This window comes from Ambystoma mexicanum, chromosome 5q, assembly GCF_040938575.1.
Source record: "Ambystoma mexicanum isolate Mex_15411 chromosome 5q, UKY_AmexF1_1, whole genome shotgun sequence".
NCBI lineage: Eukaryota > Metazoa > Chordata > Amphibia > Caudata > Ambystomatidae > Ambystoma > Ambystoma mexicanum.
In genome coordinates this window covers 417,129,731-417,148,276 of record NC_090933.1, presented here as the reverse complement: position 1 = coordinate 417,148,276, position 18,546 = coordinate 417,129,731, and the positions used below count along the sequence as shown (strand labels likewise).

Genomic DNA, 18,546 nt, shown 5'->3' with positions numbered 1-18,546 from the left:
ACAGTTTAAAAAAAAAAAAGGATAAATGATCAAAGGGTCGGGCTGTTGCTTCATTAACAAGCAGCAGCCCGATCCACAGCCCCTGCCACACATGCTTAGTGCGACCGGGGCCGGACCTTTGTGAAGTCTCGGGCTCCATTAGGAGCCTATTTATGAAGACAAAAGAAAAAGCGCACACCTTCTTTTGCCTTGATGATGGTCCTCACGGCAAAAGAAGGTGTGTGCTTTTTTTTGTCTTCATGAATAGGATCCTAATGGAGCCAGTGAGGCCCCACAAAGACCCGGCCTCTGTCGCACTATGGGTGGTGGCAGCAGTGGTGTGGAACTGCCCAAGTGTCACAGAAGTGCTAGAACATATTTGGGCACAGGCACCTACTGTTTTACGAATTAAGCACTTGGTATACACATGCAGTTGCAATTAAATGTCCATTAAAAAAGTATGCCCTCAAGAGTATGCTATCACAGAGAAACGGGGACCCCAAAGCCAGTTCAACTACCCACTCCCAGGTGTGCTACTGAACAGGTAGATGTAAGTCGAGATCCAACCAACCTCTTTCTCCTATCTGTGCTACTGTACCATTCAAATAAGGGGGAATCGCTCTCCTGCAGCCTCTCTCCCAGTCATCGATTCTTGATGATTTACTGGTGCAGTCACAAAAAAGATTTTTTTGGGGGCTCATTTTGTATACAAAAGTAGTGCATTACTAAAACCCCCTGGCTGCCAGTTCGTTGTCCTTGGAGCGTCCCAGGCTCCCTACCCCCTGAGAGCCACCAACCTTGGGTGCTGTTTTATAACAAATGAAAGACGCAGACAGCACAATAACTGTGTGAGTCAACTGAGAGATGAATGCACTCATGCTCCATTCAGAGAGAGGCTTTGAAAATGTAGCTCTGACAAATCAGAGAATCAGGGGGGCAAAGAAGCACTGCACATCTCTGCTCCCTCTTCATGGGTTTACGGTTGCCACCTGAAAGGTTGCCAGCAGCTAACCTGCCAACCTGTCCCAACTCCATGCCTCGTGTGCTATTCCCTGGTCATCCAAACCCTGTGAACTCCTAGGCCGCATACGACCCACAGAAGTCTTTTTACCGCCCGTCCTGAACGTCTGTTTCTTGCACTAGTGATATTAACGCGTGGTATAATAACCAGTGTTTGTGGGTAAAGGGCCGGCATAACGTCTCTATTTCAGAGCCAGAGTCAATTGATAAGGTGCTTGCGGCAGTATGGAGTTCCAGGCCTCTACATGGACACGGGGTTCTGTAACCTCTAGCTCTGCAGATGTGTTGGACTACAATGCTCATCAGCCCCAGCAAGCATAGTCAATGGTGATGGATCATAGGAGTCGTAGTCCAAAACATCCGGAGAGCCACATGTTTTAGACCCCTGGCTTTAAGGAACAGAAAGTAAAATAATCCATGAAAGTAACAGGAGTATGACGTTCCTGGATCTACATGGGTAGAATACAAGTAGACTACAAGAACAGCCTGGGGGCATCAAGTTTATGTAGGATGGAATGGTGGGGGGCCTGAGTCACCTGAGGAGACAGGGGTATTTTACAGGTCTGAAACCTGGTAATCCACTTTACAATAAAGACAACATGGAGAGGGGTGATGTCTCTGTGTGGCCTGTAAATCTGCCGAGATACCACCAAACTGTACTACCATTACTGCCACTTGGTCTGGCGGTATTACTGCCGGATTACAAGTGGTGGTAGGCAGTGTTAGTCCCCATTAATTGGAGTCCATAGGACTCCATGGTGGATTTCAGCGGTATTACTGCTGGTAGTAATTTTGCTGGTGGTAATACCCCAAATTGTTCTATTTTGGGCGGTATGGTGGAGGAAATACCTCCAGCTTCTTGCTGAAGGATTTTCCTCCATCTTTGCCCTCAAACTCATAGTTGGGCGGTGCGATAATGTGGCTCTATACGGTATTACCAGTGTTGCCAGTCGGAACTCATTTACCTCAGCAATGTATTCAGTTCTCTGTTTTTTGTCCTGACGCTTAAAATGTGCGATTTGCATTACAAGCTGTGTGCCGCAGACTGCTTCCACTCTAAGCGGGGGAGAAGTTAGGACTGTGGGGACTGAGACGGCAGGACTTTTCATCCTTTTGACACGAGGGGCCTTCACTGAGTCTTGGGGGGGGTGGGAGGGATCACCTCTCACGGGATATGGTACAGTATAATTACCTCATTGCTTTCTAACACTGGTTCCTCTTGCTGACATAGAAGGGTTTATAGCTGTTCAGTGGGCATTCAGTGGTTAAGATCTGTGCTGGCCTGCCATCTTGTGATAAACAGCAGCTATTAACCTTAAATTTGTCGACATCACAAGTCTCACTTCTCCCACAGCAACAGCAGAGCCCGCTTGCCAGTGCCTGATAATCCCAAAATTCTCTGTAATTTTATGCAAAGCTGCATTTTATTTTTACAAGGTTATTTTACTCACTGAATGCTGATCAAGTGTTTTAAGTCTGGACTTTATTAACTGGGTGCTTGTAATTGCAGCACAAGCACTCTTTACAATCTAAACTAGAGGTGTGTTTACAATGTTGATTGTTCCAAAATACATCTCCTAGTGTGCTGCTTTGGGTCAGGTGGCCCCCTTTAAGCTGTACACAATGATGCATTGTCTGGTTGACATACTATGCGATTTGTGTATTTTATAAAGGAAACTAAGACCACTAGAACTCGCCACCCCAGAAACTCCCAATCCCACCTTTGGGGGCATTCCTGTGGACATGGGAACACAGAGGAAAGAATGAACAAAAAAGTATTTGCCTTCAAGAGGAAGCTAGACCTTTGCAAAAGAACAGTTGGAGCTGGGCAAGCCACCTAGCAACATTAAGGTCCAGCTTTGATGAATACTTCCCTGAAGAAAATGCTGGCATTAATGACTGGGTGATGCAGACTTTTCTGGCAGAGGAGGTGGTGCATCTTCCATTTGATGCCCAGGAAGAGCTGATTGCAGAGTAGTGTCTGACAGAACCTCAATCTGAATTTAGGAACATTGCAGTGGGTGAATTTTGACTGAAGGTTTCTTGGAAGGTAAGACGTTATTAAGCATAAGTGGGGTATACTTTTTTTTACTGACTCCTTCATTTTTTTGAATAAGGGACGTTTCAAATAAATGTTGAAAACCCGGAAAGTGGGAGTTTTAAAAACATGGAGACAACCATGGCTACAACATTTAGACGCGAGTGCTTCCATCAGTCCCAAACATACCCTGGTGCAGGGTGAGCCTGGGTAACTGCTTTTTAACATCGTACACTACTTTACCAGAATTTCTGGTAAACTACAATGTTAAAAGCAGTTACCGCTCTCCCCCCCCCCCCCCAAAGTCTGAAACCACACTTGATTGCATTATGCTTCAGCAAGGATTGCATTATACTTCAGCAGCACATCTGATCTGTCCACTGAAAGGTTTAAGATTAAGCTACATCCCTAACTCTATCTGGTTACCCAGAGGTAACATCTGAGCAAATGTCACTTTCGGCTGCCCAATCTACAGCAGCACTATTGTAAGTTTGAATTGTTGATGTTTTACTGAACTATGGCACCACACACGTCTTGCTTGGTAGTTTTTAATCAGGAAACGTCTTTACCTCTCGTTTCCCTTGAATTGGGAACTTTTTTTTGGTGGTGGTGGTGGTGGTACTCCACCTTGCAGCTGTACCTTCTGTTTAGCAAGCATTTCATTCTCCCATCCTAGTTGTGTTGCTGAACGATTATAGAGCGGTGGAGTAGGGGCAGTGATGTCTTACTGGAATGCAAGGTGAAGGCTTAAATCTCCTTCTTTCTTGACTTTAGTATATGCAGTGCATGCTAGCCAATGTTTCCACTGTTCTGCGCTGCGCACGCCAACACCCGCCCCCCCGCTCTCCGTTGCACCAAGTTGGCGACTACATGCAAATTTGCAGTGATGTCACTTCCTGTATTTGGGTCCCCTCCCACCCCCCCCCCGGGAAGTTCATAAGTTGGCTCCCCTGCCTGGCACCCAGCAACAGACGCCGAAAAAGGTAAAGGAGAGGAGCTCGGGTCCCAGAGCCCCAGATGACAAGCGCCTTTGCTAACAAGACGAATTGCGACCAGGAAGCGAACGCTGTTCACAGGAGGATGCCAGTGAATGCTATGAACATTGGTTTCAAAGGTTGCTGAAACCGAAAGAGGTACGAGAGCTTGAGAACATGGAGCTGGCACATGACCCAGGCAAATCGCTGTGAAAGAGGTACGAACAGGGTATATCAAGGCTGGGGAAGCCGGCACGCAAGCATAAGAAAAACAAGCAGGCACACGCCCTATGAGAAAAGGAGTGAAAGGGTACAGTGTGCTTTATGTCAAAGCTGAGAAAGACGACTAGGGTATGAGAAATTGCTAAAGGGGGAGGGACATGCATCGGACATGGAATAGGTTGAATGGAATATGAATGCTCTGCAACAAGGCTAGCCAAGCCAACTAGTTAACGGGAACCTACAATACCTGAGCTGGTAGAAGTCCTGCATTAATGAGTTGGACTCAGAACCAATAACACCACCAAAGAGTGACGGGACCTTGGGGAGTCCCAGTGCCACAAAGGTGAGAAACCAAGAAGTGTCTGTAAAGTTATCCTGGAGAGATTTGACGGCTGGTAAAAAGCTGAGAAAACTGATAAAAGCAGAATTAGTCTTTTCCCAAAGGGGAGTAGAAAAATAATCCAGAAGATATTTTTGATTTTAATTAAAAATTCTATGAAGAAGACTGAACTGTGCATAGACATTATAAAAGATCTCTGAGACTGAGGTCCTAGATGAGTTGGGTTAGGCAGAAGCTCATTCCGAGGCTGTTGTGCAAGCCTCCCCTTTCCTTCTAGTTAGATTTTCTAAACTGGTAGGGCCATTTAGTAAATAGGGATTTGGACTCTGGACTTGGATTTGATGAACACCCTTGTTTTTTGTTTTAAAAGGTGGGAAACATCCTTCATAGCGATGGGGCCAGATAGGCATTTTTATTTGTATTCAAGTAAATACCATTGAACAATTACCTCTTTTAGTCTGAGTCCTTCATCTGGTCCCCCACAGATATTTGTCACCCAATGTCCACATCAGATTTGGCCATCGCAGAGTGGATTGAGGGATAAGGGGTAATCTGTCATTTTACTTTTGTTTGTTATTTGTGACTCTTATCCCATTCGTTCCTGTTCTGGCAACATGTCATTCTTTCAGTTGAGTCTCCAGCACCTGCTGTCGGCCTTGTCAGATTTCCTCTTTGCTTTCACGTTCCAATGCTTGACTATAGCGGCCAATGTTTTATGCCAATACTTTCAGTGAGATGCCTTCCACACCCTTCTACGAGCCATGCAATGTTCTTTCCACAGGAGGCCTTTGTTCAGGTACACTGCTCATCGTTTCTTTACAAAAAGGCATCATACACTTCCTCTCTATCGGCGAGTGATGCTCTTTCCAGTCATATCCTGTTGACAGACCTGTCGCCTCCTCCTCTCCCGAGCCCTGCTAAAATGGCCGTCGCTGTTCCTGAGCCTCCAGTAGGCTCCCAGCCTGCTCCACACATGGGACCCATTGGCTGGCCAATGCTGTAACTGGGCCCCTCACTCCCAACCGTGAGTCGCAGCTGGCCACAACTGAAGGCCAGAAGCAAAGGCCACTTCCAGCAGTCTCAGCCGGCGATGTAGCGATGGCACCTCACTCTCCGATGCCTCGTCTGGGACTCAAGCAGAAGGTCCAGAGCTCTGCCTGCGCTCTTAACGCGCCCGACCATGCTGCCCTTCCTGGGTTGTCAGTCTATCCTGTGCGATGCACATTTCGACACCACCCGCTTCCAAATGCCGGCTAGTCCACAGAAGCTCTGGTACTCTGAGATGCTCTCAAGCCCGCATTCTAACTTAACCCGCTCCTCCTGTTTATGCGTGTCACTCTCCCTGCCGCCGGCTTGGCCCAAGAGGTTACAGTCCGATGAGCGGGAACCACCAATTGCCATAGCTCTCAACTCACACGCTTTTTGCGGGTGTCACCCGCCTTGTAAAGGGCTGACTCACCCGCCAAGCCTCCTGCACGCCCATACATTCCAATGGGCGTCTCACCCGCCAAAAACAAAATCGGGTGATTTCACCCGCCTTTGCAATACAAATGGTTGAGAGCTATGAATTGCACGACCGACATTGTTATCTGCCCGGAGAAACGGGGGCTTACTTCCACATCCCTCCCTGTTTGCTTGCACCCTCATACGGTCCGTTTGCTCACAGATACTGAAAACCCACCTCCTCCAAGACCAGGGGCCTCGCCCCCGAAAGCGCCGGCCCCCCACTCCTACAGACCCCAGCCACTGCAACCGAAGTGGGCGCCCGAGGCAGGCGTGCCTACAACCTGACTTGCACCCCTCAACTTTTGAAGATCCGCAACAGCACCTAGAGGTATCGAACCTGGCCAGTCCAGCGCCCTACCCGCCCACTGAATCTTTGTCAGAAATCACCTGCTGGGAGTGCGCACCCAGTACCAGCTAGCCGCTCGCCCACATTGTACCTTCCATGTGTCGGCAATCTTCACCAAAGGCCGACACACATCTACCACGAAGGGCTCCACAAATCTGACCTCTGGCAATGCACCTAAGAGTCTGTCGGAGCTGTGCGCTGAAACTGGCATTACACCCTCCACCTGCAGTATGGCATTCACTGAGCCGTCTGACACGAAGGCTTCATCTCTTTGTTCTTCCTGCTCCGCGCCTGAACAGCGCGTTGCCAAAAGAGGCTCTCGCTTAATCTGACGCTGCTCCGCCGAAGCACTGGATGGCTACAGATGTATCCTTCCCTATTCAGGCAGCTTTAATGTTATGCTGCATGCAAGTTCTGTTTCAAAAGCGTACAGACATGTTTGTGTAGCCGACAGCCCATGCTGGGCCCTCCTCTCTGTCCCCAATGCAGACACAGCACCGATGAGTCTTGGCGCTGGTTCAGTAGTGCCAGCTTACACCAGCTACTTCAAAACTGCTTACAGCTCGCTCTGTGCCATGACCTCTAGTGTCATTACGCCCTCGAATACCAGCCCTGCTAAAAATGTCAATGCCAGTACTAGTTGCACCAAAAACGTCAATGTATCTTTAAACACCAGCACTGTTACAAATGTTTCTACTGGTGCTAGATTTGCCAAAAGTTTCTCATTGCCTCAGATTACCTGCTCACTTAAAAATGTCTCTGCCAGTGCTAGGTGCTCCAATAACGCTCAGTGCTTCCCAGGTTGCCATGGGAATGGCCTCTGCACCCTTGAACGTTAGAAGATATGTTTTAGGATAAGTGAAGGTTAGCAGTCCCAAACCAGCATTTAGCACCGAACTTCGCCAAGATGAGCTCCCCCAAAACTGCCGGACAATCCCCAGCTCCCCTCCCCCAGCTACACTTCTAGACAACCAACCCTACCCTATGCACAGGCTTTCTCCAGCCTCCACGAACCAGACTAGGCCCAAGGAGCAGGAGCCCACCCCCCAGGAAAGGATTCCCCAATGGCAGAGGAGGTGGGAAGGGGGGGCACCTTGTGACCAAAGACTTCTTCCTTATCAGGCAGGTTAACACCTCCGTAAAAGGGAAAAGGGAATGGAGACCTCCTTTCCCTCAAGCTGACCACCTAACCTACATGCACCATCACTATCTTCATTGACCGCCCTCTTGGCCCCATGTCAAGCTTCCACAAGAATCTCCTCCACGTCTTGGGTGATAACATTAAGAACTCTTCCAAAATGATCCCGCTGGGTGACCTTAACCTGAGCCTTAATGATCCCGAGGATCCTCAAGCCTTGCCACCATCCAAAGCCCTTGAAACTTTAGCCTTTAGGCAATGTATTAATAATCCTACCCACTCGTAAGGACAACACTCTGCGATCGCAGACCTCAACTGCCTGATCTCAGTCTACTCCAACACCCCATGCCCCTGGTCAGACCATCATGTTATCCACTTCTCCATCCCCCTTCTCAAGAAACACAAGCCTTCTGCCTTGCCACCTGCGCTAGCGCGTAGCTCACGTAAGCTGACGAAAGAACCTGTACTGCCCCTTCTTGGCACCCCTAATCTTAAGCCTTCCTATTCTAATGATCCTAACATTCCAGCAGACTTATATGCCTCAACCTTAGTCAAGGCAGTATACCTCATTGCCCCTCTTACGCATCGTAGACTGAAACCCATCAGACACTCCAACTCCTGGTTCACCCCGGACCTGCTAGAACTCCGGAATAAAAAACAGCTTTCCGAATCAACCTGGCAAAAACAAAAAATTCGGACACCACGAGACTGGAGTTCGCGAAGATATCCAAATCTTATAAACCAGCGATTTATTTTGGCCAAATCCACCACCTTCAACTCGTGAATCGCCAACGCCACGGAGACACCAGAGAGATCTTTACTGTCTTCAGGAAACTTCAGACCCCGGACATCCCCCTTCCCCTAACCCCCCCTCCTTCCCCATTCCCTGCCTGAGGATGAAGCCTGGTGTACAAACATCCAAAATGCAATGCTTAACAAAATCGAGACGCTAAATAGGAAAAATCATCACCAATCAGGTTAGCCTGCAGATACCCCGCTGTGACATGGCTATGGCCGCCACCCCAAACCCACATACCCCTGATGTGCCCTGGTTCCGTTTCAAGTAGGTCAATGAGCCTGAAGTATTCACTATCCTGAAAAGCTCAAAACCCTCTAGGTGCAAAGGGGATATCTGTCCTGCCACCATCATCAAGGAGGGCTCATAAGTCCTTGTACCTTTTAATCACCAACTTTATAAACACCTCTTTCGTTGCAGGATTGGTCCCGTCCATTAAGGAAGCTTGGTACTTCCCCTTCTAAAAAAAATATCACTGGACCCTACGGTCCCTAACAATTCTAGACACCTCAAGACAGTCCCATTCTTATTGAAAATTCTAAACAGAGATGCCTACCTGCAGGTTCAGCACTTCCTAGAAACCAACCACATATTGGGCATGCGCCAATCCAGATTTCCTGGCTATGGTACTGAATCTGCACTGTTGGACTTAAAAAAACCAGCTGGACGAGATCAGTGACATGGGTAAGCCTGCCGTGCTCCTCCTTCTGGATCTGTCAGCCGCTTTTCACCTGGTGGATCACAAAATTCGTTGTCACCACCTCACTACGTCAGCCAACTACTCCCAGGAAGCTACAACCTGGATTGCCTCATTCCTAGAAAGCAGTCTCATGAGAGTGTTTGCGGAGCATGCAATTGCTGCACCAACCCCCATCGGGTACCTCAAGGCTCATGCATCTCCCCTACCTTATAATAACATATTCACCAGACCTCTTTTTGACATCTTGGACTCCATTGGCATAGCCTAGACAAAATATGCAGACGATGCACAAGTTCTCCTCCCACTCACAGGCAACAATGCTGCATATTCCACCATCCAGGCTTGGATGGCGGCAAACTGCCTTTGCTTAAATGGGGAAAAAACAGAAATCCTGCTAGTAGGGCCCCTGCTGTATTAAAAAATCTCAATGACCAATACTCTGCCTTCTATATTGACAACATCCTGGTCCCAGTCTCGTCCTCCGTGAAGGCTGTAGTGGTGTACCTGAACGCCACCCTCTCACTGTCAAGCCAGGTGAACGCTATTGCCTCCGCTGCAGCCTATGCGACCAAACTATTAAACGTTGTCAAACCCTTCCTGTCCACAGATGGGCTTGACTTACAATTAACGTCCTCTTCGCTGGTACCGCCTCTAAAAACATTCAGAAGCTGCAAGTCATTCAAAATGATGCGCTCCAAGCAGCCCTTAACATCCCTAAAAGGGTGCACATCTCTGCAGCCAGGAGAGCAGTCCAGTGGTTGCCTATCGGGGAGCGCATCATATTCAAAACCCTGGCCATCACCCACAAGTGCCTCTCTAACACGGCCCTCCCTTATCTCTCCCAGAAAATTGCAAGAGCCCTCTCATCCAGACGTACGAGAACCCTTTATGCCCATAGACTCGTACAACCTAAAGTCGGACGCGCCAAAGCTGAAGGCACTAGCTTCCCTTAAATTGCAGCCTAACAGTGGCACTCCCTGCTCCCCACCCTGAGGGCCAAACCGTCCTATTGGGTATTCTGCAGAGCCCTCAAAACCAGTTTGTTTGGATAGGCCAGGTCTGGGACCCTCTTTCTGCTATGTACATTTAATTGAGCGGCCGCCTGTTCAACATGCTCTATATGGAATGTATACATTGTATACCTGTAATTTGTACTGCTTGCCTAACTTTGATACGACTGAATGCATGTAACTGGTTACTGTAACAGCGCCTCGATGCCTACGGGCTGCTGGTGCGCCTTATAAATTAAATACATAAATGCACATATTTCCAGTGCAGATTCTACTCCAGAAATGTTTAGTTTCACAAGCTCAGCGAGTGCCGCCAGTGACAGGAATCCTCTGGACCCTCTCCTCTGGCCCGAAGTCTCGCCTCTCGGGTTGTAGTGTTTTGTGCCTGTGGTGTGCGCCTCAGGGCAGCATGTCATCCCTAGAAAACAGTTCTGCAGCTCCCCTGCCAGACTTCTGGTCTTACTTGGACCTTAGGTTTGGGGAGGAGGTGTTGTCTGTCTTTCTGGAGGATTCCCAAAGTGCTCTTGCTCCAATCATTTTTGGGCCACATTGTATTTGCCCACAGACCCCAGGATGCCCCTCACCACAGCATTCACCAATTGGGTGCCGCTCCCTCCTTTCATGGGGCCCATGTGAACTGGAGAAGCGGGGTTGGGGTTCCCCACATCCCAGGCTGCACCAGTTCAGTTACCTCATTGTGCGGTTCACTGGGCTGCCTTTTCTGTTGCAAATATATACAGCGTACCAGTGCTGGAACCATCTTGCTCACATCTCTTGTCGACAGGAGGGTGCTTTTTAAGTTCCTTGTCTCTGTTTGGCAAGGCATAAGTTTCCTTCGGCACAGGAGCCATGCCATTATCTGATTCCTCAGTTTACATTTGACGGATTCATGACACATATGGGGTTATGGCTTCGGAGCTCAGCGTGGCCCCATATTTCTGCTAACCTGCTGGCTATTCACCTTTTTATTTGCCTAGATTATGCCTTAAGTATCAGGTGCCAACAGCAATGCTGTCTGATGCTCTGCTTTCAGAGGCGACTCTGGTAAAGTCTTACTTGTAGCATGGCTGCTTTCACTCGGTCATCTGCTCCCAGTCCTGCTTTAGCATCCGCTTCTGGAAGAATGTCCTTACTGGTGAGTGACCTTATACGATATTTCACAGGTGACCTGATTGCCTGCCTTCTAATGAAGCAGATGGTTAGGGCCTGAAAGTTGGGGATGACCCCTTATACTGTCTCCGATTATCAGTATTTTTTCTCAATACCTCCATGGATTGGATTTCGCTTATTCATTGTTGAATGTTAACACTTGTAAAACTTGAACCTGGCTCCTTCTAACAGAACATTTCCAAAAATGGTCATTCGGGATTTCACCAACTCTTAGCAACACAGTGTTTTTAGTTCTGCTTTTGGGGCATAGAGAGAGTACATTGGAAAGTATGCTCTCTTGGTGGTGATCTGTAACTTATGTTACTTGGCTCGTTCAGTTTTCAGCTTGACTGCATTTAGCTGTAGGGTCACCCGAGATCATTGTGATGAGCATTTTCCTTGTTCAGTCCTATTGCCAAAAGACCCGATCGTGGGCGTTCTCTGGTTTGGAAACGTCGTCAGTTGGGGTACAGGCAATGCTCTTCTCCTAGCTGGACTATGGAAACTAGATACTCGCTGGACTCCCCAGCAACACTTTCAGGTTCTTGTATATATTTTGCAGTTGTAAGCATGTTGGCCAATTGCGACGTGTGTACTGTGTGCTACTTGGCGCAGTATGAAATGGGATAGAACACGCACTAACATTAAATAAATCAACCATTGCAATTAATGTGAGTTTCTTCTCGCCCTTGCCTTTCAGGTCCCTAGCTACAAACTATACCCAATTATCCGCTACATTATGCCTACTCCATACGCTCCATGGCAGTCGCTCTCAGTCACTGTTTAGTTGCCATAAACTGCTGCAGTTTCCTGCGTTTCCCCCTCCCTTGAGCTCCTTTCTGTATCCTCCCTCTCATCCAGAACCTGCCCTAATGCTGCTGCGAGCTTGTGATTACTTGAGACTGGCACAGGGCATCTCTGTACAATTTCCATATAAGAAGCACACCCTCCACTGAGACTTGGCCACAGTCTCATCGAAGTGTTGCTCTAAATAACTTATCAAGCCCTCTTCTAACCTCCTGCACAAATATCCTAGATCTCTACACTGAAATGCACTACTCACAGACCAACTATGCCAACTGCACACAGAAATCCAAAGATCCTCTCATCAGACTTGCATACCACGCCTCCAGCCAAAACATCCTAATATGGGCACACAAGACTCCCCTCTGGAGACCTAGACCTCTATGGTCCAGACAGAACGACTATACGCATACCCTCATTCCGAGCTTAGGGTAATTGTGGTCTGCATGCCTCAACACAGCTGGAAAGATGTCTTGCTTTTTCCTCTCCTCCAGTAACCTAATCCATACCGCTTTGTTTCAGATCCACCTGAGCACCTGGACACCAAGCAAAAGTTGTGGTGTGGTATAAATCCTAATAACATGCAGCACTGCGGGCAGCAGAACGATTAGACCTTTGCCTCCCAAGTGAGTGAGCGGCGGGGAGGGGTTGAGGTTGTGCCTGGCGGGTGAGCATTCCAAGGCTCCACTATCCTTCCACTTCATGTTGTACCTTACACTGCAGTGACAACGGGTACTAATCCGACATGAGGGCATTTACACATAAATGATCCTTACTTTTCATGGATGGTGAATCTGTATCAGTACTTTGCAAGAAGATGTCCGATATCTGCGATCGCTTAAGTGTTAATACTCAATTTAGTTGAATAGTCCTTCAAAGTGTAAATGATGGACGCCTGCCCTAATGTCCAACCATATTCCCAGTGCCCCCATGCTGGTGACCTGCTCACACATGCTAGTAATGGAAGCTAATATGATTTACAGTAAGGAAAGCTTACCATTCCAGCTCCTTGCTTATGCAATACGCCTCAATTCAGTGAAAATACTCGCCTTCCGCCTCGCTCTGCAACTAAGCAGATTTTCACTTTTCAAATTGAACAATGAGATGTTTAGTGGTATGATGAACGTATCGATTGTACACTGGTCAGTACGAGTTTCTGGACCTTCTACTAGGAGAAACAAGCTAGATCAAGGGTAGAAGTTGCAGGATTACGAAGTTGACATGTGGAATCTTGTATCTGTGAGAATTCAAAATACTTTCACTGGTCTTTTGAGTAGGAATCTCCTTTTTCCTCATGTCTACTCCTCTGAACTTGAAATATTGCCATGCACCCCTTTACATTTTCAAGCTAGCTTACCAATGAAATTGAAACCTTTTTAATTGTATTTGTTCGTTCATGCTGCACAACATTTGCTGCAGTGTGGTGGTGCTACTAAGCAGCTAGGTGTTTGCTCAGCACAGTCTACTACCTTTCAGAACCCTTTGCATGTTTGCAGCACAATGGAGCGCATCTGCTTTGTAAATTATTTTATACTATGACCAGTTGGCTGCCGGATTCCGATCAGAAAATGTGCAGCAGTCTGTTTTTGTTTCCTTTATATTCATGTTAGCAATCTCTCTTCCAGCAATGTACAATGCCTGCCGAGATGTTGAGGCGCCTTCCAGTAACGAGAAAGCCCTGGGACTGCTGTGCGGCAAGGATGCCAAGGACTGCAACGCTACCAACTGGATTGAGTACATGTTCGACCCAAACAACGGACAGGCGCCCTTCAAAGTCATCCCGATCTTTACCGATAGTACGTCAGACATTGCTTTTTGTGAATTTGCAAATGTTTCCTTGCTTCGGGGGTATTGGAGGCTGGATCATATTTTCCTTATCAAAGGGTTTTAAGCTAGAGAGCATGCTGCTCTAAATCTGTAGTGTTTGAGAATAGTAGAACGCCACACTTTCCCGGCAAACAATATATGTTACTGTTCAGACCTATTGTGGTCCAAATCAGTGTTCGTTTTATTCGATGACACTCTGCCATTAAACAGACAGAACACTATTAACACCGCAATAATGACAAGCCTATGTAGAGAGCAAATAGTTAAGGGAAATGCTTTTAGAGCATGAAGAAAGAATGAACATGCAGGAACCACAAGTCTACAATCTGGACCACCCAGAATTGTGAGTGATGACAAAAATAACAAATGACTCACTTTTTCGAGCTACACCTAATCCTCGTAAAGCACTCACTTATCAAGTGTTACCCCATAACATTGCTTAACCACGCTCTGTCCACCTCGGCCTTTACCTTCCACTTACTGACACATCTCTATTGCAACTGAAATTGCATGTAATCACTCCCTCTTTTTTCTTATGGACTAGTTGCAAAGCACTCCAATTATCGCGTGGGCTGCCCGAATCAGTCAAAGCCTTGTGTTTATTACCCGTTGGATCAAGTATATGCTGATGGTCGTCCTTCGTCCTTGATATGTTATGCCTCGTGGCTTTACATTCTCTTTTTTAAACTTTGTAAAACCTTTTTGAATTTTTTTTTTTAAAAGGATTTTTATTTCAACCTTCAGACATCTGTTCCGTGTTGCACAGTTATTTAGCAATACATAATTTCTTTGAAAAATGTCTGTTTTCAAGGTAAATTATTATAGTGCTTTTGGTCTGTCCTTCCATATCCTTTTATCATGCCAGCCATTTGCTCCTGAAGGAATCTCAACCCATAGGTTGCAAACCTCCTGTCTTTTAGGCCGTTGTAGGCCATTCCTTGGGGCTTCCAATCTACAATTCCCCACGCACCCTGTGGGTTTTCACTAACTTTTTAGCTTTCATCCTTCCTTTGTGTTGTCAAGGCTAGGTTTTCCTCCACCACTTCTGCTTGGAGGTGGGCCCATGCATCACTCCCTTCTCCGTAAAGAAATGTATACTTGTATGCCATTATCGTTCTCTTGTGCTAGGCTGCTAAAAATCCCAAGTTGTATTGTGATTCTGTAGTCTATACAGAATGCCAAAGTGTCAACGATCTCGTGAGAAGCCCAATATGCAAACGTCCATGACAAGGGCATGTGGGGCTGATGCACCATGTAAGTGTGCATGTGATAGGTTTGCCAATACAATGATTACAAATGTGTAACCTTTTGCAAATGCGCTCAGATACCCTGGGTTAGGTGCCCTATATAAATCAATGAAAAAACAAAACCATATTTCTGTATTTCTGTAGCTTGTGAATCTTCTTAGATGCACATGCTGTACATAGGCTGCCATCTAGTGGTTGGTGCATAGTATTACATATTGTTTTTTTTCGAAAATGAGAGGCGTTGACAGAGGCGCACCTTTAACGCTATCCCTAGTGCAGAGGTCTTCAAACTGTGGGGCGCGCCTCCCCAGGGGGGGCGCAGCCGCCTCCTGTGGGGGGGGGTGCAACCGCCTCCTAGGTGGGGCGCGAGAGCCCAGCATAAAATGTGTACAATAAAAAAATCAAACTATTTTTTTTTTTTTCTTTCCCTTTTTGCAGGTTATGGCAGGGACGGCCCACATGGTCGGACTGGACCATAAAACAGCTCGGGCACCAATGGAAAAAGTGTCCCGCAGTTGCAAATTGATATTCATTCATTTAGGCACAGAATGTTTGAATAGTACCTAAGGGGGTGTTTTTTGTTAAAATGTAAGCAAATTGTGATATTAACAAATATTTATTCAGCAACAATGGTCAAAACGACTAGCTGCATAGTGAAGTAACTCTTCAAACTGGCCCACATTGACCAAAAAGAGTGACCAATTTTGACTGGCCTACACTAGCATTTTGCGTTTTTGGTACGGGCGTTGCCGTATTACCTTATAGGCCAGTCCGAGCCTGGCGGCTCCTCCATAATGGGCTAGAAGGCGTCCACCCAGTGGCCCCTCACCCATTCTGGAGGAGCCGAGGAGCCAGCCCAGTGAAACACTGTTTCCCTTTGACAGTTCAGTACCCCAGCCACACATGCTCACTGAGCTATGCAAGCCTGCGGGTGTTTTACTTTGCCAGCCTTACATAGGTCATTGGAAATGCTGGCTGGGGTACTGCATGTGTGAGGGGGAGCTCATGCACCTCCTCGCACATACAGACAGAGCAACCTGGAGTGGGGCATTTCAGCACCCACGCGCAGGTCCCTGCAGAAGGTACGTTTATGTTCATTAATTTTTTTATTTAAATATGTGTATGGATGCATGTATGCTTGTGTTATGAGTGAGTGTATGGTGATGGGTGCTCGTCTGAATGATAGCGATTGCTGTGTGAAGGTGTGTGTGTGTGTGTGTGTTTTGGTCAGTTGAGCTGATTTTGGCGAGTGGGGGGTAAGGGGGTAAGTAGGGTTGTACAACAAAGGCATTTTAAAAATGCCTTTGTTGCATAATGCACCTACCCACCTGCCAAAATCAACTCTGCTTCTGAGGCGCTGTGGAACCCAGGGGACAGGGATGGTATTTTTTTTTATCGTTCATAAATGTCCAGTCAAAAATACCTTGCTTTCCCCCTTGGCCCCCCAGCGCCAATTGCAAACTGTTTGACTTTTTACCCATTTTTTTTTTAAGCGTATGCAAAAAAAAATGTAGCCTTTTAACCCATCTTTAAAAAAAAAAATTCACAGGGGAAAACCCCCCGAACCCTGCTTGATTGGTTTGAGCTCGGTCGCTAGGGCATTTTTGTGGGAAATATTTATGCCCCTCCACTTAAAAAAATTCACCAGCTCCCACTGGCCCTCGGACTGTGTTGGGAACGGGGTTGGGGGAGCCCAGGGACTTTGGTGGGAGCAGGATGGGCGGGAGCACTGGGATAGTGGTGGGAGCAGGGTGGGGAGAGCCCAGGGTCTGTGATGCGGTGGAGAGAGCCCCAGGACTGGGTAGGAGTGGGATGAGGTAGCCCAGCGACTGTGATGGGAGCAGCTGGCGGAGCCCAGGGACTATACTGGGAGTAAGGTGCGGTGACAGCACACAATAGTTCATAGCCATTTGTACATACGGCCCATTTGGCATTTTGGGGGGGGGCGGCCTGCCCAAACTTTGCTCAGGGGGGGGCCCCCAGGCCAAAAAAGTTTGAAGACCACTGCCCTAGTGTATGGGTTACCGATGATCCTTCACGTGTCAACATCCTCAGATTTGTTTTTTGTGCCACCGAGACTGGATGCTAACTGTGGAGTCTCTGTCGATTGAACGACTGCCGAGCTAATTCCACCGAAATCCACACCCGAGCGCGTCGAAAAGCTGATGCAGTAGCAAGAGTGGGGGAGTTTCTCATACAAACTAAAAATGTAGAGAATGCCTTTCACCCCCCCATTGTAGCCTTACACAGAACACGCACGTTCCCAGCACTGCGTTTGCAACAGTTGCCTTCCAAGGGGCCACAATGACTCTTGGTGTAAGGAGCGTCATACTAAAAGGTGGGAAGCCTAAGCAATGCAGGCAGAAGAGAAATTAGGTGAGTTGACCACTAACGCAGAAGACCTTGAGGTGGAGGAAATGGGCACTGGTTTTGGAAGCAAATCCAGAGAGCAATAAGTAGAGGAAACGCTGATCGTATCCTTGCAGCCGGCCCTAGCTCCTTAGAGCCAATGTCGGGTTGTGTAGTGGAAAGAACCCCTGATGTGTCCATAAGGCTGCACAAGATCCCAAGCCCAAAAGACTGGGTGAACACTGACGCACATATTCGTCTGACGTACCCGCAGCTACACTGAAAAAAGGCTGAAACCGGAGCAACGCCTAAAACCAGGCCGTTGACCAGACTCACCGGAGAGACGCACAAACATAAGGGGTCAGAGATTTCAATGAACTCGTCGAAACAGACTCGGGGCTCGAAATTAAGGTTGGACAAGCAGGAGCTAAAAGCAGCTCCTGGAATCTCCAGCAATAACCAGTGATCAGGAGCTACCAATTAGGAAATGAGGAGCTAGTACATAGCACTGCATACATCTAACTTCCACATAAGATGCAAACCTATCTCTTTTTGTCCATTTTAGATTATCCCTTATGCGTTAAATGTCGTATAGATGCATCCTAATGTTTATCTAGCGATTGTTCCAAAATGCACAGTCACATGGGTGTGTCTGTTCGGCATCCATTGGCTTGGGGAACCAAAGGTAGCTCCTGGTAGATGTTGGTGTCAAGCTAACCAGGCTCTTCAACCAGGAGCTAAACAGCTCTTGGGTTATTTCGAACCCTGCAGACAGAAAACAAGTCAAGATTTTGAAGTCCAGCGGGAGGTGGTACTTTATCTTCTGCCGTGCAGAAGAAGAGTGCCACAGATCTATCGGAGGAGGACCTGGATACACACACGGGACCTCCAAACGGATATTCATGGTGTGAGGATAGATGCTCTAATCTCATGGGAAAAATGGAATCCTTTATAGACTTTTGCAACAAAATACCCACAAAAAGAAAGGGGGAGCCTCTATTTGACGTTGCAACGAAAAAGGCAAAGACAGTACCTAAAACTATCGAAAAGGGACCGGATGAGGAAGAGTTGGTGGAGTAAGAGTTATACTCCAAAGAGATT

The 18,546-nt window shown here is 47.4% G+C and overlaps 1 protein-coding gene across 1 annotated transcript in view; it reads left to right on the top strand.

Annotated features, from left to right (window-relative positions):
- NPC1 (NPC intracellular cholesterol transporter 1) overlaps positions 1-18,546 on the top strand; it is an 847,233-nt gene that overhangs the window by 337,183 nt on the left and 491,504 nt on the right. The window contains exon 5 of the mRNA XM_069620902.1: positions 13,648-13,818. Within this exon, the coding sequence (XP_069477003.1) occupies positions 13,648-13,818 (171 nt within the window). The remainder of the gene's footprint in view (positions 1-13,647; positions 13,819-18,546) is intronic.